This window comes from Homarus americanus, unplaced genomic scaffold (genome assembly GCF_018991925.1).
Source record: "Homarus americanus isolate GMGI-L3 unplaced genomic scaffold, GMGI_Hamer_2.0 scaffold59495, whole genome shotgun sequence".
Classification (NCBI taxonomy): Eukaryota; Metazoa; Arthropoda; class Malacostraca; order Decapoda; family Nephropidae; genus Homarus; species Homarus americanus.
This window is the reverse complement of record NW_024732415.1, coordinates 1,299,231-1,320,221: the sequence shown is the minus strand read 5'-3', so window position 1 is coordinate 1,320,221 and position 20,991 is coordinate 1,299,231. Positions and strand designations below refer to the sequence as shown.

Here is a 20,991-nt window from a genome sequence, read left to right as displayed (position 1 = left end):
GATCAAATGCAGATTATGAGGTTTGCTGAGAATACTGCATGCTGGTACAGTATGAGGTCATCACATGAAGTACAGTACTGAACCACTGTATGACATGGCATCACCTCTAAGATCACCTCACTTTATTCACGAAAAGAAAATTGTCACACTAATCTCATATGAACATGGCCTTGCAGTCTCTCAAAGTATGTCTTCCTCTTCCATACCATAACATTATCAACATAATTTTGTATAAATGGGTATAATTCGTTCACCACAACAACCCCCCCCCCCTCCCCCCCACACACACAAAAGGGACACCATTCTATTTCTGATTTTAACAAACCAATTTGCTATAAAATAATAATAATTTTCTGCACCACTAACCATTACAACAAACAAATGAGCTAATACTGCCACATATGGTGCAAAACACCATTCCATAAACTTAGTGAATCCAGTACTGTCTTATAACTAATTCCAGTAGAGATAAACATTAATTGGCAATCATTAAAGTATGGTAATGTGATCAGTGTCCAAATTTTATCTTGGCAGGTGGAAATTTCCTCTCAATAGACAAGTGTATACATGAAAATCATGACTATCACTTGGTAGCTTCCCACACAAAACCTAAACTAACCATATATATGGTTAGGTTAGGTTAGGTCCTGGAACCCAACTCTTCAGTGACTCACCTGTCTACTTTATTTGAATTCTTGCCAAATTTGTTATAGTATATTAAATATATTTGTTTGGTCATTACTAAAACCCATTTTCAAGTTAGATTTTACCAGAATACCTTTACATGGGCCATCATCTGCCTCACTAGTCACACATAACTAAGATATATTACTGTACACTACATCACCTGGTCTCTTCCCTTATGAGACCACATAACAACAGGAATTTGTGGCAGTAACTTATGAGGGTGTCGATCAAAGCCTTACTCACGTCTCTGTGTTGTCCCGTATAAACTCAAAAGACATCCTGCCATTCAGTTTCTGACAGAATGACATAAGAGACAACACTGTACTAACAATTTTCCATATTTATCACTTATGACTCACAATAATTCAACATCAAACTTTAAGAAATATTTGGAAACATGGTATGGTTGTGACTTGTATAAATGGAACCGAGAGCTGGTTTATAATATCAACGTCAGGCTGGACAGGATATTATGTACAAACTTCACTATTAATTGTAAATGTTTAATTTTTTTTCTGCATTAACTTTACTGATTTTTTCATTGGCGACACTTTCTGAAAATTATTAACCCACTGTCATTAGCAATTAACAACAAAAATTGGGGTGGTATAGCAGTGTGTTCTTGCTAGAATCGTTGGCAGCATTAATCTACACGTTAACCATTTATTTCAACACTGGGTGACACAAGAACTTCCATGATTGTGTCCTTGTGTTAAAACTCAGTCCACTGCCTTCAATAATAACGTCATACCGGCAGAAAGTGGCCACGATAACACCCCCAAATCACCATTGCCAAGATGATTATTACTACTCTCAAGTCAACAATTAACAAGTTTACCAATTTAAAAAGTACAAGATAATACAACAGTTAATTTACTTGTCTTCAGTAATTACTCATATAAAAAAAAATCGATTGTTTACGTAAAGTTAACCATTACAACATAGCGTCAGGTCCCCTATATACGCGTTCAGTCTTGACATGTATATACGTGCTGAAAAATACACAATTTACGCCAGTTCTTCACAAACAAAACAACCTCAGCATCAGGTAATATATTAGGGATATTTAAATGTAGCAGAAGACGTTGGTAGGTGTGATAGAAAAAGAGTACACAAGGGATTTAATGATGGTGGTGGCGTCGTCGACCAGCGCATGACAAATACTCCGCAATCAATGTCTTCTTCAACTCTTTATCACGCGCGTTTCTTTCTCGTATCACCATAAACCTCAGCGTAAGGACTAACTACCGATCATATATTTTCCCACTGTCATGAAGGATTATTAACACTTAAAACATAAAACAAGACAGACTTAATACTCACGTTACGGAGACGCCACTATCTGACTCTAGTGGACCAGTTCACAAGATGGAGTCGTTCCTATAATACTGCCAACTCTACTTAGTTCGCCACTCATCTTATCTCAGCAGGATTTTTAAGATTAACATCATAATTTAAGAACAATATATATGTGTAAATAATGTATTTTATTGTGATTCATATTTATTGTCATGTACTTTGATAAAATTTTCAACTATACCCAAACTATATTTTGAAGACTTTATATTTACTCTATTCCTGAAATATAAACCCAAATAAATATTGCCTTAATATATACTGGTGATCCTTATTAATGTATTTTATTTTGCATCATAGTAATATATGTTCTTGATTCATTACCCATTAGTATTTAAATCACAAAAAGTAGCATGCTCCGTAAAATTACATATACCTGTTTATCTTACTCAAGTTGGACCCACAGAATTATTATTTAACTCAATAATTTGTACATCATGATGACATATGGCAATTGTTCTTGATTTTTTCTTTTTTTTTACTTTACCACTTATCCTCTGTTTTTTAAATTCATATTTGTTTACTTAGGATTATTTTAATGAGTTTGCTGACGTCATAGCTCCATCTGCTTCTAATGACCATTATTAACGCTTGCGAGGTAATGGTGTTGATCCTAATTTTTTCAACTAATGGATAGATCATGTTTATTTTGTTTAGTTATCTCAAACATCAAGGTGTAGACCACCAGCTGGTACACAATAACATGTTATGTACTGTCGTGTCTCGAATAACTTAAAAATTAATGTCCTTTGGTAATGCTATGGTACTGCCTACTACTGTGGACATGGGATCGATTCTGGGTCAGATGTGAGAAAGGTATTGTCCAGTGTAAAAAAAGATGGTTAACTAACTATGCCCAAATGGCGGCAAGCTTGTACTATGATCAAAGGTATATAAAAAAATAAGCCGCTCTTTCTGTGTGTCCTATCACTATCGCTATTAGTGCCGCGGCGCTACTTTTCAGACTGTGCTCAGCAATAATGAAGAAACACGTATTACAATTCACGGAGAATAGTACCAATGAAACACTTAGGTTTAGGTTATTTCTTTGTTTAATTAAATATACATACAAGTCCAGGAATTTTTTTTTCATTTTAGTTTTTTTTTGCTTTTTACTTTTTACTTTTATCATCTTCGCCACTGATCGGCTTGTTAGCCGCTTGGGTGATCGGTCACGTCTCTTTTCCTTTATATTCTTCACCAAAAGGTCGGCTCGCTAGCCGCCCGGGCGATCGGTCACGTCTCTCTCACGCACTGTTGGCAAATACTGGGCATGCACCGGCTCCTGAATGTACCTGAACCCGCTCCAGTGTTGGTCAAGTCTTCTCTTGAAAGAGCTCACACTTGGTACCGTCACAACACTCTCTGGTAGATTGTTCCAAGAGTTTACAACTCTCACTCCGAAAAAGTTTGCCCTCACAGTTTTCTGGACTTCGGCTTCTGCAGGAGGGGTGTGGTTATCTACGCTAGGCAAGACCTTAGAGCCAGCCAGGCGAGGGTACAGGGAGAGGATGTCTTTGAAGAGTCCAAGTGGTGTAAAATTAAATTAAAGGGAGGGGACTTACTTATCGTCGGGTGTATCTACAGATCCCCGAACTGTGGCCCACTAAATCAAAGGAACTTAAGAACCTTAATAAACAATGCGGCGATGCTCAACCCCAGCCACCTCCTTATCATGGGGGACTTTAACTATGGCGACATCGACTGGAGAAACGAGTCAACCCCGAATGACTTGAATAATCCTGCTACTCTTTTTGTAGAAACTCTGAGAGATAATTTTCTGTTCCAACATGTGAGAGACCCGACACATTACAGAGGGGAACAAACACCCAAGCCACTTGACCTCATCATAACAAACGAGGAGGGTATGGTGGCCAAACTGGAACACCTTGCCCCAGTTGGCACCAGTCACCATACAGTGTTGTCATTCAGATTTAACTGTTACCTAGTTCAAGATAAGGCCAGGCCAAGGTGCAAATATTACAAGGGAAATTACAATGGGATGAGGGAAGAGATGAGGGGTATCAACTGGCCTGACTTATTAAGGTACAAGAACGCAGACACTACGCTGAATATCATAACTAGTAAAATGACCCATTTGATCGATAAATATATACCCAAGACCAAACCCAGTGCTTCTAGGAATACGAGGGGATCCCTACACATGAACCATGCGGCGGTCGACAAAATTAAGAAGAAAACCCAGAAATTCAAGACGTAGGTTGGGTCAAACGATGAGCAAGACAGGAGGATGTATGCAAGAGCCAGAAACCAAGCAAAGATAGAGTGTAGGAGGGCTGAAAAGGAGTTCCAAAGGCTGGTTGCACGCGAGGTCAAGTCAAACCAAAGGCGTTTTACCGCTATGCAAAGTCGAAATTGAAAACGCGAGTAGGAGTATCAGACCTGAGGCTTGAAGATGGTAGTTACGCAGATTCTGACCAGGATAAAGCTGAGGCATTGAACAGCTTCTTTTCCTCAGTGTTCACAAGAGAGGATGCAACTAACCTTCCTGCGTTTGAGGACAGACGGTTCGACACAGCACTGACCCACATTGTGTTCACAGAAGAGGGTATTAGAAATAAACTGTCCAGGCTAAAGGTCCATAAGAGTCCTGGACCTGTCATGGTGCATCCTAGAGTGCTAAGGGAGCTGTGCAACGAGCTTGCAGAGCCCCTGAAGATTCTGTTTTGTAAATGCCTGGATGAACAAATGGTCCCCAGTGAATGGAAAGTGGCTTATGTGAGTCCTATCTTCAAGAAGGGCGATAGGCACTCCACGAACAACTATAGACCGGTGAGCCTGACCAGCATAATATGTAAAGTACTTGAGAGTATTATCAGAGATGCAGCGATGGAACATCTACTACGAAACAACCTTGTAAAAGATTGCCAACACGGTTTTATGCCGGGGCGCTCTTGCTTGACACAATTGCTCAAGGTATTGGATATTTGGACCCATATTCTAGAACGGGGTGGTAATATCGACAATATTTACCTAGATTTTGCCAAGGCTTTCGACAGTGTACCCCACGAAAGGCTGAAAATCAAACTGGAAGGGTACGGAATTCGGGGAAATGTCCTAGCGTGGATAGAAGACTTTCTACATGACCGCAAGCAATGTGTGGTGATTAATGGCACGAAATCGTCATCTGTACCTGTAACAAGTGGGGTACCGCAGGGTAGTGTATTGGGCCCGCTGTTGTTTGTTTGTTTCATAAATGATATGCCTGACGTTGTACACTCCTCCATACAAATGTTTGCCGATGACGCCAAGTTATTTCGGGAAATTAAGAACCAAGCGGACTGTGAAGAGCTGCAGAAGGACCTCTGTGGGCTCCAGGAATGGTCGAAGGAATGGCTGCTGAGATTCAATGTCACGAAGTGTAAGAGGATGCACCTGGGGCGTACCAACGGTAAGGAGGCGTACCATATGTCCCAACGGGATGAAGAAAATGTACTAGTTGAGACTGTGTGTGAGAAGGACCTAGGTGTGTATGTTGACAATGAGCTGAAGTTCTCGGGCCATTGTGAGAAGAAGGTAAATCAGGCAAATAAATTATTGGGTCTTATAAGAAGGTCGTTCAGATATCTAGACGGTCCGTCCCTCGTGACGATCTTCAGGAGTGAAGTGCTTCCCCATCTGGAGTACTGTCACCCCATCTGGTCCCCGAGATATGCTAGGGACTGTCAGTTGGTTGAAAATGTTCAAAGGAGGGCCACCAAACTGGTGCCTGCACTTCGGCATCTCAGCTACCCTGAGAGATTGGAGCGCCTGAACTTGCCTAGCTTATACTACAGACGGGCAAGGGGGGACCTAGTTGAGGTTTATAAGCATCTCAGGGGGCACTACTCAGTTGAGTGTCCTTACTTGGAGCTGGCGGACGCTCGCCCCACAAGGGGTCACAGCTCAAGATTGAAGAAGCCGCAAGTCCGGAAAACCGTGAGGGCAAACTTTTTCGGAGTGAGGGTTGTAAACTCTTGGAACAATCTACCAGAAAGTGTTGTGACGGCACCGAGTGTGAGCTCTTTCAAGAGAAGACTAGACCAACACTGGAGCGGGTTCAGGTACATTCAGGAGCCGGTGCTTGCCCAGTACTTGCCAACAGTGCGTGACAGAGACGTGACCGATCGCCCGGGCGGCTAGCGAGCCGACCTTTTGGTGAAGAATATAAAGGAAAAGAGTCGTGACCGATCGCCCAAGCGGCTAACAAGCCGATCAGTGGCGAAGAGGATAAAAAAAGTAAAGTTCAATCTTGAGCTGTGACCCCCTGTGGGGCGAGCGTCCGCCAGCTCCAAGTAAAGACACTCGACTGAGTAGTGCCCCTTGAGATGCTTATACACCTCTATTAGGTCCCCCCTTGCCCGTCTGTAATATAAGCTAGGCAAGTTCAGGCGCTCCAATCTCTCAGGGTAGCTGAGGTGCCGAAGGGCAGGCACCAGTCTGGTGGCCCTCCTTTAAACATATTAGAAATAGCATGGTCAATTTTGTTATTAAGAAGATTAGTAAGAGTTGGGTCACTGCCTTATGTCCGGAACATTGTGGTCACTTGCTGTCCCCTAGGAACTTGATCTCACTCTCCTCTACAGTATACATTAGCCTTATCAAGTATTACTCTTTAGTCTGTACTCACCCCTGAAGATGTGAATTACACGAAAGCGCTTGGGAACTTCGTGTTTTCTTGTAGTTATCAGCATCATGCATCATATTCATTAGCAGTATATATAATGTCAGAGTCATGTGGGTGATGTCACTGTTCGCTGCCATGCAAGACAGTGGTTCATATACATTGGACGTCATATTCTAATTGAAAACTATCAGTGTAGGCTAGCAAATTTGGGATATACAGCAAGAATGACCCCCAAGCACCCCCGATTCAATGTAGTAATTACAAAATTCATGATACAATAAGCCAGGTGGCCTGAAGTTTTTGACAGTGTCACATTCAATAATATAGTTTTCAAGTGTATGCTTTAAAGGTTTATCACAAAGTTTGCATGCTGAGTGTTACGGTATGGGTACAGCGTTACTAACTACTTATTTCTCCACAGAATCTTCGCCATTATTTCGCCACTGAAATAATAGACCCAGGCTCCAAGGACTGCCAAGCACCTACCAAAGTATGGGTAGCATGTCAAGCAAATGGTGGCTTCATTCAATAGACTTTATGGTTTGTGTGTTTATTATGGTTAATGGGTTTGTTAAATCACAGAGTACGTTTATGGTGTTGTGGGGTCTTATTGGTTAATGGGGTTATGAAGTCGATTATAGGTAAATGGGTTTTTGAAGTCTGGTGGATAAGGCCTAATGGGTTTATGGGGGCCCATTGTTGTGCAAGTTACTCGTTACTGAATCAATTTAAATGAGTACAAGTGAACTAACCTGCCGTCGTGCTTACCTTTGCAGTAGTTCTCGCCAAACACTACTTTTTCATTTAATTTTTTTATTTGGTTAATTTAGTCGATTTTATTCAGTACAAAGGGGGATCCTGTACACAATGAGTTAAGGAAGAAGGAAGAAAGAAAATGTAAAAACACCATTGACTATAAGCGACCAAACTAACTCCTATCATAACATTGTCCAAGTAAGTCTATAGTTTTACGATACCATATTATTACTGTTTTGTTAAAGTGCTTGGTCAGTTTCATAGGGGCTTTAAATATTTATTGTTTATAAGAAAAACAAACAAAATAAGGAGACTGCAATAGGTTTGACCTGTGCATGGCAGCTCCTGTCGAGATTTACTACCACTCTGTCATCCATGAATCTATCTAGCCTCCTTTTAAAACTTTCCAGCATTCCAGCACTGGGTCCAACTAATTACCCAAATGTAGCCAAATGTAGTCGCAATGAAGTCAAATAATGGTCCTAGATGAATAAATCGGACTGCCAATCACTTCTCGACTAGTATTTGGTGTCACAAAGTCACAAAAAATTGGAAAACTTACTTTAATCCGAGTTAATAGATCACGTGCATGTACCTAACCTAACCTAACCTAACCTAACCTCGACTAGTATTTGGTGTCACAAAGTCACAAAAAATTGGTAAACTTAATTTAATCTGAATTAATAGATCAAGTGCATGTACCTAACCTAACCTAACCTAACGCAACACAACACAACTCAGATTAAATTAAGTTTACCAATTTTTTTTTACTTTATGACACCAAATAATAATCGAGAAGTGATTCACAGCCTGAATTACGCTTGTACGACCATCATTTGACTTCATTATGCTACATTTGATAATCGGTACATGCGTGATCTATTAACTGATTCAAGTTTTCCAGACACCAAATGAATTACGCTTGTACGACCATCATTTGACTTCATTCCGGCTATATTTGGCTACATTTGGGTACATTTGGGTAATTAGTCGGACCGTTCCAGCACTTACTACAAAGCTGCAATGCTTGTTCCACTCGTATACCACCCCATTTGTGAACCAGTTCCTTCTTATCTCCCTCTTAACACCTCACCTAGGTAGCTTCTTAACCCCTCATAATCCCCCAATTGAAAGTCTGGGACTCTAACCATTTTGTCATTGTTTTTCGTTTCCCAATTTAGGGTGAACTTGATTTCTCTGTGATCACTGTTCCCTAGTTCTTCCCCTATTCCCCTATTGTGATATCTCTGATAGTATTTTCTTTATTTGTTAGTACTGTACTAGGTTTAATATATTTGCTATTTGACTTTTCTTTACAGAACAACAAAATCGTTGGATAGAGAAGCTCCCACAGACAACTGATAGTGAAAATGTCAAATATTAGTTTTGATCAGCTGTCAGACTGTGTGTGGTTAAGAATTATGTCGCACTGTAGGGCCCAAGATTTGGCAGCTCTTAGTTCAACAAGCAGTCGTCTACATCAACTGGCAAACGATAAATATCTTTGGAAACACTTTCTACGCAGAGGTAAAGTTTTATATTAATGACTAATGTGTCCTATATATTATCCAAAAAACTTCATTCGATTGTGTTTCTAGTGCAAATTTATTTATTTATATTTTTTTGTATTTTAGCCAATAAGATTTCCGCAATTTCCATCAATATTGGTTGTTCAAAGTGGGCAGGGCCTTGAAGTAGAGGGAAAATATGGGGTAAAACACAAACCTATAAAACTCTTAAAACTATAAAATGCTTTATTTATTCCTGTTTTTGGTGTTTAGTATGTGATGGTATAGTTTAGGTTTACAGATGAAGGGGGGGGGGGGTACCCATAAACTCAAAACGATTTTTAACCTTTTTTTTTAGGTTCGGAAAGTTTAGGTAATGTTTTTAAAGATTTATTTAGTGTTCTCATAACCTAAACCATTGCTTGTTCTGTGTGAGTGTGTGGTTCAGTACGTTTATTCTTGCTTCAGTTATTTCGATTTTCTTTCAGATTTCAACATTGTTCAGCCTGACCTTGGGACAGTAGAGTCTGTCAAGAAACTTTACACAAACTGTAAGTAAAATTTGGTAAAAGTCAGTTTTTATTGATATACAGTACACAGTATCAACTTTTCCTACAATGGTTAGGTTTAGTTGTGAAATTATATGATATTGTTAACCACTTGAACTTGATGATTTAACCCATTGAATGTGATGAGTATGGTGATTTAACCCCTTGAATGTGATGAATATGGTGATTTAACCCTTAGTATGATGATTTAACCCCTTAGTATGATGATTTATCCCATTGAGTGTGATGAGTATGATGATTTATCCCTTTCAGTGTGACGAGTATGATGATTTAACCCATGTAGTGGATTACATGGAGAGAAACATCATTTATATGGAGGTTTCACTCGATATTAACTTCTTTACTTATGGATTTATCTAGTTTTCATCTGTACATTTTTTTAAGTTCCTATGCCTCTTCTTTCATTACTCCCATCTCTGTTATGAACCATTTTTTCACTGATTTTCCATTCCTTATCCTTCATTTTTGTCTTCCTCTGTTTCTCCTACCCACCACCGGCATTTCCACTTAAAGTATCTTAAGTTCTTGGTTTAATTCAGCGGCATATGACCTAAGCTGTTGCGTCGTCAGGGATGTTATTCCCACAATCAATCAATCGGTGTAAAGTTTAATAGGAAATATTTCTCTTTCAGTGTTTTACAAGTATGGGTGCGTGTTGGGGATGTATGAAACACAAATTAATCCCTGCGGTGCCTTCCTGGAAATTAGGGTAAGTGGTGATTCTTGGATGATGTAGCTATGTAGTACAGTTCTGCATATTGTATGTCAAACCTGGTGCTGCTTCATGTTACTTTAGTTATCATTGCGGTGGGAGTCATGTTGGCACCAAGTTAGGTGAATATGGGGAAAAATAAATTCAAGGTGGCAGTATATTTTCAGTGAATTCAAGCTTGCATTCACCATTCACACACACACACACACACACACATACTGTTCATAAATATATACACTGTATACTGTACTGTACACACATACACACATGAGGAAGGTGTTACCAAGTAAAACCCTCCCAAACATCATAGATTTGCCAGACTTTGGTTTCCTCCTGTACTAACACTAGCTAGACCAACAACACAAATGGCTAGTAAGCTGATAACTGTTGAAATGATAAATAAAACAAATTAATTAAATAAAGACAGAACAGTTTTTATATAAAATTAGAGAACTTGAGGACTAGAATATAATGGCCGAGTGGAGAGAGATCTTTAATAATTCAGGCGTGTGTGTACAAATACGAATGTTCTTCATCCATAGTACAAGGCTGGTAACATTGAGGGCGTACACTGGGAACCGTCATCGAGGCTTGACGTGACCGCCCCCCTGAAGGAGTCCGTATTATTTACCATCAGCGGTGATCACTTTCCTCCTCACTGTACCTGCTTACCCCACATTCACCCACATGCCTGCAGTTTCAACATTGATAAGGTTTGTTAATGTTGCTTTACAGTGACACCCTCTATTTAACATACTATATACAGTAGAGAGAAAATTCCGTTATATCGAGGATCCTTTATATGTGACACTCTCCATCTAATGAACTACATAGAAATGAAAGTCCATTAGATGTGAAAACCTCCATCTAATGGATTATATGGAGAGGGAAGTTCATTATATGGAGGTTTCACTGTACTATACTGTATGTTGAAAAGGTAGATGAGTAATTTAGTCTTATCTGTATTACCTTGATTCCCCTGAAGTTTCGACCATGATATTACAGTCTCCGGACTGCTCTATCCCTACATAATAATGGTCACCCCTCGTGTTCGAGGCTGGCCGGCCTAAGGGCCACGTAGGCATGCATTTGTTTAAGGTGTAGAAGCTGTCGCCAACACAACAACCACACTCTAAGTTCACGAGTTGCATGAACCAGTGTCGAGGAATAATCCGAGACCGGACAACTCGCCAATTGCACTGGCTAACCATTACCCCCGGAACACGATCCGCAAATTGATCAACATCCAGGTCCCCAATTACTGCTGGATAGACAGAGGCAAGTGTCATACTTCATTACTCTGAGTCTAGTATTTTTATTTATTTATTTTTTATTTATTTAATTTTTATTTTTTCAGCGTAAGGGAGTTGTGATCCAAAACTGTTCTGCTCCCTCTGAGCATATGGAAGCACTCGGGGATCAGTTTGATGATGACATGGATCTCATAGAACAGCAGAGGCGTATGACCATGTACCTGGGTTCAACAATTGGGTGAGTAAAACCATAACACCTTAATATTTCTTTCACTTATTGACAGATTGTGCAAAAGAACTCGACTTCGGTAATCAGCTGAGTCACTATGGGTTGCCTATTAAAGATTGTTCCAAATTTTGTTTATCTTTTATTTTTCAACCCCTTTCTTGCTATGACAGACACACACACACTTCTTTGATTCTATTGAAGTTCCTCTAACACCACACACACACTTCCTTGTTTCGCTATAACCTAACCTTACCTTTCGAGGATGATGATTTAAACCTTTGAGGACGATGGTTTAACCCTTTGATTATGATGGTTTAAACCTTTGAGTACAATGGTTTAATCCTTTGATTATGATGATTTAAACCTTTGAGTACGATGGTTAAACCCTCCAGGACTGCTGTACAAGATTTTGTATTTTATTTAAATATTTATTTATTTATTTATTATTTTTTGCTGTGGTCTTCTAACATTTACTGGCGAGTCTGAATTAATCTTACATTATCATTTAAGTCATGCACCCTCAATATAACATTCTTTCATATCCATATAGTTCGTTAGATGAAGTTTCACATCTAACGGACCCTCGATATAATGGACTATCATCTCCATGTAGTTCGTTAAATAAAAGTCTCGCTGTAATATTTTTCATCCAACAGAAAAGGTCTGGTGCATCTTCCCCTAACTCTCCCGACACTTGAGGACGTACCATCTCCCCTGAAGCTAGATGACGGTACCTTGCCAAAACATATTATATCACCAGGACTTTTCCAAGGCTCGTATTCATCTCATGGCCTAGAGGTGATTCTCTTCCGATATAAAGATGAAAATGAAATACATGGTTACAAGGTAAATAAAAGTGAATAAGTTACTGATTTCATTAGAATCATCTGTAGATCAGCCATCCAGCTTATTTCAAAGTAGGATTAATCTCCCTAATGCTAACTTAACCTAAAATAATCTACCCCCCCCCCTTCCTTCACAGCATTAGGGTGTGTTTTATCATCAGAGAAATTAAATAAGGTGGTGGGGGCTAATCATCCCCTGAATCTATCCACTCCATCTGCATTTTGTTTTTTAAATAGATGAGTTCCCCAACATTATGCACAATGCCAGTTTATATATCAAAATCTACTGTACTGTGCATGGAAAATATATTTGTATTAGTTTTATATAGTGTATAGATATGATGATAGATAATGACTATATTTTTCCCATCTTAGGTAACAGGTGACGAAAATGTCTTCGCTGGCAAAATTACAGTGAAAATAAACTTAAAATTCCCACTACTTCCGACAAAAGAAGACCAGAAAAGTTTCAATGCCCTGCTAAACTATGAACCTACCATGATCAAAGAAGCGGCCTTTCTCACCTCCGAGCAAGCCTTTCTGCCTCCTGAAGACTGTTTTATTGATGCTGAGATTCCACTGCCTGTAACATGTAAAGCCAGGTTAGTTGAGAATTTATTTGTTTATTTATTTATTGTTCAGTGAAACCTCTATTAAATGGAGTACAGGGAGAGGAAAGTCCATAACTGTTATATCAAGGGTCTGTTAGGTGTGAAACCTTCTATCTCGCTGATTATATACAGAGAGAATTCCGTTATATGGAGGTTCACTCTATAGTATAAGATTTAAAAAGTGGAGAGTAATTAAGCATCAATCCTAAGCAGCTTTCATGATGCTTTTTCTTTTTCAGGTATCATGGGTTCGGGCAGATCGCATATTCGATGTTTACGAAACCACGTTTCACGCCAGTTCACGTTGCAGTGTTCAACGATGACTTGGTCGGAGTTATTTGGTTGGAACTTAGGTCCATGAGCTTCTATTCTCGAATTAAGCAAAAATTCACTCCAAACTTTCACGATGGTTATAAAAATGTTGTATAAATAGTGAGATATACAGCGGTCCCTCGATTAACGAGCACAATTCGTTTCAGAAGGTTGCTTGTTAACCGAAGCACTCGTTAACTGAAACCATTGTTTCAATGGGTTTTTGGGTAATTGGTTCCAGCTCACCGAAAATTGCCTAAAATCAACAGAAAGGTAGTAAAGTACACTTAATTTGAGGTGTGTATGTAGAAGACTCCTGGATGATGATGATGGGAATTAGAATGGGGGTGGAGGAGAAGGTTGAAGAGAAGGCATTGGGGTGGAAGAGAAGTCACCCCATGGCACCATTTCATCCATAAATTTTTAGTTCTCTTGGTGTAATTCAAGATTATTTTCTTTAAATCAACACTGCACTGCATTATATATTGTCAATATGTAAAATAAATTTCAAATTGACCAATAATTTGCTTGGAAACACAGAAAAACAGCATTTAGTTGAAGAGTCTCAAGCAAGATGTTACCTCCACTGAAAAGACACAGAGACTGACGCCTGTTTGGTGTGTTGACAGGCTGTTTTGCGCGCATATAACTAGTTCCCTGTACTTCAGTTATGTTCAATAATTGTTAAAATGACTAAAAAATTTAATATTAAACTTAAAATTATTGAAGTATAAACTTTTTGATATTTACTAAAATAGTAAGGAATTTAAGCCCTAGAATCGATTACTGTATTGGCGGACTAATACTACAGCTGGTGGACCGCCAAATGCAAGTGAAAACATGTTGAGGTCCGCTTGTAAGAAACTCGTTAATTGAGGGATTGCTTGTTAACCGAAGTTAAGAATCTTATGGAAGGTAAATCGTTAACCGAAATCTCGTTAACCGAGGGATCACTGTATACAGTAGTGTTGTCAAGTACCATACAGTCGTGAATGAAAAAGTCCTGTTGTCTCTTTTACTGCCACGTGAACCACGAGAATTAAACTCATGAATCCGAAGCATTTGCGGACAAAATAATACCTCAGGTTCGTGAGTCTGTTGCTGCATTTAAGTGGTATCTCGTGTTTTTCAATTTTGGCACGAAAACATATAATTTGTGTAAGTTGATATATGGACCCTTAACCAAGTGGCCTACCCAGTGCTTATGCCTTTTATCTTGGGACACTATTTGTCATCTTAATCAAGCTTTAAAACTTGTCCTGTATGTCTTTTCTCTATGCTGTGAAACCTATATAACTCTAAGTATTGGTGACTTTTAGTGGTTCTAACTTTGTGATTCAGAGTTAATAAACTTGCTTCTGTTGAATATAAATGATCATTTGTGTTGTTTTTGTCTGCTGTTGTTACTTTCGGTATTTGTGTCTTCCGGCCATGTGACAGCTTTTGAAAATGTTGGACCTGATGGTGACAACCTCTCCAGTTTCTGAGGGTACTGGCCATCCTCAAGTGTAAATCCACAGCTGGATGATGTGATATTACAGAGGTACCTAAATACTTTGGGAACCTCTCAAGGCAAAGAATGCCATTGTCACCTCAGGCATATGACTGTATAATAGAATTTTATTAAGAATAAACCTATCATCAGTAAAATGTTACTATTTTGATCACCCAGTTATTAGTAATTTTGTATTTATAACAAATTATTACTATAATGAGTCCTTATAATTAAAGTTGTTTGTTTTTATTTAGATTAGGTTATTCTATATACAGTAAGTTGGTTCAGAATTGCGTGGTGCCCTGGACAACTGCCTAGTTCACCGTGTGAGAAGTACAGACCATGAGCGCTGCAGGTCTTCAGCACATAACCAGTTCGGTACATTGTTAATTTTTATCAATATGAAATACTATAGTACACATGATGCCCTTTATTATAGTATTATAGTTATTCAACAGGAGTAACTTTCCTTGTGAGCCTTCAAGTAGTGTACAGTACTCTACTGTATATTGGACAAAATATAACTTTGATTTTTATAATTGATAGTATACTTATAGATGTATAAATTTTCCTTTCCACCAAAAAATTATCCTACTCTCTGCTCAATTATTTGATATTAATGTAATTCAAACCAATTTTACTTATTTTAAAATTGTGTGATATACAATATACACATAGTGCCTTAGACACACACACACACACACAACTGTAAATGGATTGATGATAATTTAACCATCAACCAGTTATTATAAGAAGACTGTAAACTGTATGTAAGAAGAGATATGGTAGGATATTAAAATACTTAAGACTAATAATCCATCTGTGCATTTATATTGTTCACAAAGAAACAAAACATAAATGTGATACAGGGTAATAATAATAATAGCAACATTTACTAAGTTAAGAAAAATATGATGATTCTTAACTATTATCGAGTCACATAAGAATTTGCAGGAATTTATCTATATACTGTAGTGTTAAATGTGTATAAAGGAAACACAATCACATAAGCGTACTAGGATATTCTTAACATAAATTAAGATCCGTGTAAAATATCCAAATGTTTTTACCGAGGAATGATATTGTAACTGCATTGGGTGTCCTATAGATAAACAATATATTTTTAGCTGCTTCTGTCGACTTCATGAATGCTCTACTGTACCAATCTTGACCCATGTTACTCCCTCACAGAGATGGTTTAATTTATATACTGTATTTTCAAATAGTAAATATTAATATAATCTACATTCTTACTCATAAGTGATATATGTAATGTTTTGTTTCCTTGTTAAGCAGAAAGTACAAAGTGTTCTGTAAGATTTTAACTGAGTAATTAAATGGTTATAATTATACGTAAAGCATCTCATTAAATATTGGAAGGACCATGGACAGAGTTATGTGTACTGTACAATAAACTCCACCTTCTGTACTTTGAAAACAAGCAAATAATCAACGAGTTCCAGAGCAAAATAGGTATTGGCATCCTTTTATCTCTCGTGCTGTTTCTCGTAGTGGGAACAGTCAGCTTGGCCCAGGGTGCTGACACATCCGTCATCACCCCACTAACCTGTATCTGGAATTTTACAGCATTACCAACCCGTCCAGGGATCCTTTTAAGCATTAGATATATATGTACTGTATATAAATAAGTAAATCAAGCTACCACCTTTTTCTTAGGTTTAATTAAGTGATGGTAGTTGGGCAGAATTTTGGTGAGGAAGTCCAGCTGGAGTCCTTGTGGCTAGAAGAGGGAGGAGATAAAGGTTACAATTAGGGGTAACTTAAAAAAATATATGCTATACTCTATTAAATATTCCCAATAATAATACAAGAGTCATATAAGAATAGTAATTAGTAACATAAGGCTCATAAAAAAAAAATGAAGGATCAAATAAACCTTGTTGAGAATAGATAAAGATACCCGATAAAATTACTACTAGGTAAAAACAAAATTCAACCAGGGTCCTGAAGCTTCCAATACTGTACTCCATATGTTCATTTTGGTCAAAGCCTTATAAAAAGAAAAGTATTAAAATGCATCTAAATTAATACAGGCAATAGATAAAGGTTTTCTTAAATAAAAACAAAGTGTCTAAATTAAGATCACAAATAAATGTCCTCGAATAGATACTCACGGCTGGCTTCTCCGACTGAGTTCTGTGGTGAAGTTCATCCCCGTAAATAACTGTGTTTTCTTGTACAACTTGTGGACACACCATAGAGCACAGGGACCCCACCACACACCCACGGGACAGTTCCACACCCGGGCCTATGTGACCTGTAATACCAGAATTGATAATGTAATCCATTTACCCCTAACTAACCACTAAGTATTCTCTACTCTGCCCCTTATGTGTGTAAAAATAGAATACACTGATGATGGCTGTCGTCCCTACAGCTAAACTTCCACTGATGACGTCCTTTACTGGCTAGTTTTTCTGGTTCTTTCGTCTTTTATTATTTCTTATAAACAATTACAACCATTTCAACCTTCATTTCTGAGCCAATCACCCAGAAGTTTAGTACCAAGGCAACTTAATTTTAGGCTCAAGTATATATAATGTCAGTTACAACTTACAATGGACAACTTACTTTAACCTTAGCTATACAGTACAAAATGTTAGTTATTTATAAAGAATAATAAGCATAACCATAATCTCAAAGTGTCCTGTTCAACATAACTTACTCTCAGCCTCGAGTATACACAAACTTAACTCACTCTTAGCTTCCAGGACATTGTTATCGCCCATTTTTGAAGCCTGGCAGTAGCTATCCACCTCAAAGACATTGTTGTTGCCTATCACCATCACTGGAGGCTCATCACCAGCCTCAACACCCTCTGGCAGTCTGCAAGGTTTAGTGTCAAATAAAAACAATATACTTTAACATATTCAATAATTCATCCATTTATCATTTATCTAACTATTTATATATATTTGTGGCCTTGTTATGGTAGAACAATAACCTGACAGGACACATCAGTTAAAGCACATGGGGGTAAACGAGAGAGAGAGTCTGTAAATATTTTGATTGAGTTACTTGCATTATACAATATACAGTAAAACCACATAATGGACTTCTCTCTCCATATAAATCGTTAGATGGAGGTCTCGCATCTAACGGACCCTCGATATAACGGACTTTCATCTCTATATAGTTCATTAAATAAAGGTTTCACTGTAGTGTTTAAAAAATACATACACAAACACTGTACTACATAAATTGGATCATATGAAGATTAGTCCATTATTGAGAAGGTTTAATGTAATAAAAACAATACGAAGTAAAAAAATAAAGATAAGTAAACAGTTTTATATCTCACTTGTTTATTATCTGAGCTTGTTCCTCGATCAGGTTGCCTTCCCCGATGATAATAGGTCCTGACTCAGCAATGATACGGGCCTTTGGGTGAATGACTGTGCGAGCACCAATGGTTATGTCCCCATAATAGTCTGCCTCAAAGCACACCACAGCTCCAGGGGTAACTTTCACGCTGTAAAGGAGAAGAATATAATGATACAATTAATTCTAAGAGATGTACACAAGTCTCTTAAGAATAGTCTTTGGATATTCTGGAGGTAAATAAACTTTATTCTATGGAAAATTTGTGTAAAGTTACTGGTTCTTAGGAAATAATATCATAAAGTATTACCATATATGGCCACAAACAAAAGCAGATGAATAATAATACTTTATTTTCGCCTTGTATCACTGCTTATACATCTTCATGCTCTCTCACGTTAAATGAAAGTTCTTGATCTTAATAGGAATGAGTCACAGATGGTATGTATGTGTCAAAGTCTGGCAGAAATCAGTAAAATCTGATGTAGCTCTGTAATGGTTTTGGTTAGATCCCTAAAGAATTGAAGGCGAATCAGACAGGAAGGAAAACAGCCAATTATTCATTTAAATCCTTGTCTACAGGGGATTTCTCTCTGCTAAATAAAATCATCTGGTGTTAGCATGACCACGCCTACCTTGGCCTCACCTTCCTTAGGTCTAGTGCAGCTTCAAGAGCCAATACTCAAATTAAATAACACATCATCGAATATAAACCCACAAGTTATTTCTATAGTATAAATAAACAGGTAGAATGTACTTTAATTCATCACTTACTTGCAAATTGCAGGATCTAGCTGCTTGACTAATGACATTGTTGGTGTTTATAAATCCGGCTTGTATAAACATAAAGTATTGTTAAAATTTGCTCAATATATTCCATAAATACCTGTACAGGCAATAATTTTATAGATATAATAATTATTCATAGAGTGTTTAAAAATATAACAAGATATAATTTTCAATATTTTAACTATAAAACTTTATATATTCATTTAATATATTAGTTACATAGACAACCTTGATGTAAACAAGATAAGGAGACGTTTTCCAGCCAGGTATCCGGATTTATTCCTTCTCTCAAAACACCGAAATACTGTCAAGAATATCTCACACACATATATTATTTCATTAAAGATATGTAAAACTGAATTTGAAGTCATATTTAGCGAATACGAATTGTGTTTTGTTTAGTTCAGGTGTCAACGGTGTCACCCCCTGTGTGTTGTGAGGCGCGGGAAAGACAACCTCAACAAGATGGATACACGCCCGGTAATTTTTGTCTTGTATCTTTTCCTCATAATTCTGTGTATCATTCGTAATATTTTTTAGTATATGAGGATGTGAATCATTAAGAAATATCTTAACAATAGGTAGAAGTTGACAGGTGGAGAGTATGAGCCATGGGGTACAGAGAATATATTTGCTCTGTTGCAATGTTCCATTTTTTACGTATTACTTTCCTCTTCGCTATTGATCAGCTCGTTAAGTAATTATTAAACTGTGAGGATTTCCAGTACTTGGTGGCTTCCCGAGGTAAGTCTCCATTCATTTTTTTAATTAGCCCGCTAGGGAATGATAGATAAAACCATAAAAGGTTAGATTTTATTTTTTATACAGGGACCATATACAGAACCATGTATATAAACAAAAATGAAAAAAAAAAGATCAAGAGTCTGAAACAATATATGTACAGTATGTTGTGTTATCAATAGTAAGAGAAACAATTGAGACCCTGCAATTGTGTGTAAATGAGGCAAAAAGTCAGATCAACAACCTGGGACTTGGTCACAATTTTCGTGATGCCATATGGCAGCAGGGTCTACCATTAGGCAACACATTATGCCTCCAATATCTTCCCAGGCGGTAGTACCTTCCTGTTTGGTAGTTGTCTACTGCCTATTACGAGTTAAACACCACCTGTAAATGCAATAAAAAGGGAGAGTTTTACATTACACTTTCATTTTTCGCGGATTTGATAAACTGTCAAGGGGGTGACAATGAGTTAACTAAATTAATGTTATTATAGGGAATGATAAGCGTTATTAGCGTGTTACGGATGAATTCAACGTTGATGGATAGTCCAGCTGCGCTATCCTGGAATTGGGTCAATTTAATCAGTTAATTAGCGGATATGTTAAGTTGTTTTTAGGTAGACAATTATTCTTATCTGGGTCAATTGCAGGAACTATTGTATTCTGTCACCATCTTGGGATTACTGTACGCTTACTGTATGAAAAATGGTATTTCTGCTTATATTTCTGAAGCTAATATCAGACACTGAATCTGAACGTGAGAAATTTTATTAATGTTTGTCTGGGGTCTCATGTGATGCGTGATGTAGTCGGCGGCGGGGGTCCACCAAAAGCTCACGGGCCTCCACGAGAAATATGCATGTAGGCGGAGTTCTTGAAGAGGAAGATGGAAGTCATGAGGCTTCGCGTTAGTCTTATTATGGTAGATGTTAGTCAAACAAGACCACTGAAGCCTTACTAATCTAATTACATCGGCTATAATTGCTTATAATGTACAAACAAGAAAGGCGATGCAGACATGTAAGGCAGAGAGGCAACCACCTCCTCCCAACGCCTCGGGCTGACTGGACTTCACCTGGATGTGTAGAAAGCGGCAAGACACCACTCCCTCTATCTACCTCGTCTACCTCCTTTCCTTAATATATATGAATCGTGTT

General features: G+C 37.9%; 3 protein-coding genes across 9 annotated transcripts in view; 1 reads left to right on the top strand and 2 right to left on the bottom strand.

Moving 5' to 3' along the window:
- Positions 1 to 2,078, bottom strand: part of LOC121868550 — a 29,117-nt gene extending 27,039 nt beyond the window's left edge. The window contains exon 1 of one of the 2 annotated variants that reach the window (XM_042369280.1): positions 2,011 to 2,078. The gene's annotated coding sequence lies outside the window, so the exon portion shown is untranslated. The remainder of the gene's footprint in view (positions 1 to 2,010) is intronic. The other variant, XM_042369281.1, reaches the window with a different exon arrangement.
- Positions 1,665 to 13,675, top strand: LOC121868551 (F-box only protein 31-like). 2 transcript variants are annotated; one of them, XM_042369284.1, is made up of 10 exons: positions 1,665 to 1,735; positions 7,092 to 7,210; positions 8,746 to 8,953; positions 9,423 to 9,485; positions 10,136 to 10,212; positions 10,758 to 10,928; positions 11,573 to 11,706; positions 12,354 to 12,543; positions 12,918 to 13,144; positions 13,393 to 13,675. In XM_042369284.1, exons 3-10 carry the CDS (start codon positions 8,797 to 8,799, stop codon positions 13,580 to 13,582), a joined length of 1,209 nt encoding a protein of 402 aa, XP_042225218.1. In that variant the 5' UTR covers positions 1,665 to 1,735; positions 7,092 to 7,210; positions 8,746 to 8,796; the 3' UTR covers positions 13,583 to 13,675. The 2 variants fall into 2 exon arrangements, with proteins under 2 accessions (XP_042225218.1, XP_042225217.1); XM_042369283.1 differs by lacking the exons at positions 1,665 to 1,735; positions 7,092 to 7,210 and adding an exon at positions 7,506 to 7,624.
- Positions 10,696 to 19,163, bottom strand: LOC121868552 (dynactin subunit 6-like). 5 transcript variants are annotated; one of them, XR_006089420.1, is made up of 7 exons: positions 19,077 to 19,163; positions 18,283 to 18,453; positions 17,680 to 17,807; positions 17,096 to 17,238; positions 16,627 to 16,701; positions 13,040 to 13,125; positions 10,696 to 10,906 (listed from the first exon to the last, which is right to left on the bottom strand). XR_006089420.1 is itself a non-coding variant. In XM_042369285.1 (7 exons), the coding sequence occupies exons 1-6, from the start codon at positions 19,112 to 19,114 to the stop codon at positions 13,102 to 13,104; spliced, it is 579 nt and encodes a 192-aa protein (XP_042225219.1). In that variant the 5' UTR covers positions 19,115 to 19,163; the 3' UTR covers positions 10,696 to 10,906; positions 13,067 to 13,101. The 5 variants fall into 5 exon arrangements, 3 of the variants coding, with proteins under 3 accessions (XP_042225219.1, XP_042225221.1, XP_042225220.1); XR_006089421.1 differs by having other exon boundaries at positions 10,696 to 10,823; XM_042369285.1 differs by having other exon boundaries at positions 13,067 to 13,125.
- Positions 19,164 to 20,991: the final 1,828 nt, after the last annotated feature.

Bases quoted from the DNA above. Each gene is read 5' to 3' on its own strand.
- LOC121868551 (XM_042369284.1), top strand. From the start codon at position 8,797: ATGTCAAATATTAGTTTTGATCAGCTGTCAGACTGTGTGTGGTTAAGA. The intron at 8,954-9,422 runs GTAAAGTTTTAT...ATTTTCTTTCAG, and splicing joins GAAACACTTTCTACGCAGAG to ATTTCAACATTGTTCAGCCT. The intron at 9,486-10,135 runs GTAAGTAAAATT...TTTCTCTTTCAG, and splicing joins CAAGAAACTTTACACAAACT to TGTTTTACAAGTATGGGTGC.
- LOC121868552 (XM_042369285.1), bottom strand. From the start codon at position 19,114: ATGTCATTAGTCAAGCAGCTAGATCCTGCAATTTGCAA. The intron at 17,808-18,282 runs GTGAGATATAAA...TAAACCTTGCAG, and splicing joins CAAGCTCAGATAATAAACAA to ACTGCCAGAGGGTGTTGAGG. The intron at 17,239-17,679 runs GTGAGTTAAGTT...CTGGTATTACAG, and splicing joins CAATGTCCTGGAAGCTAAGA to GTCACATAGGCCCGGGTGTG.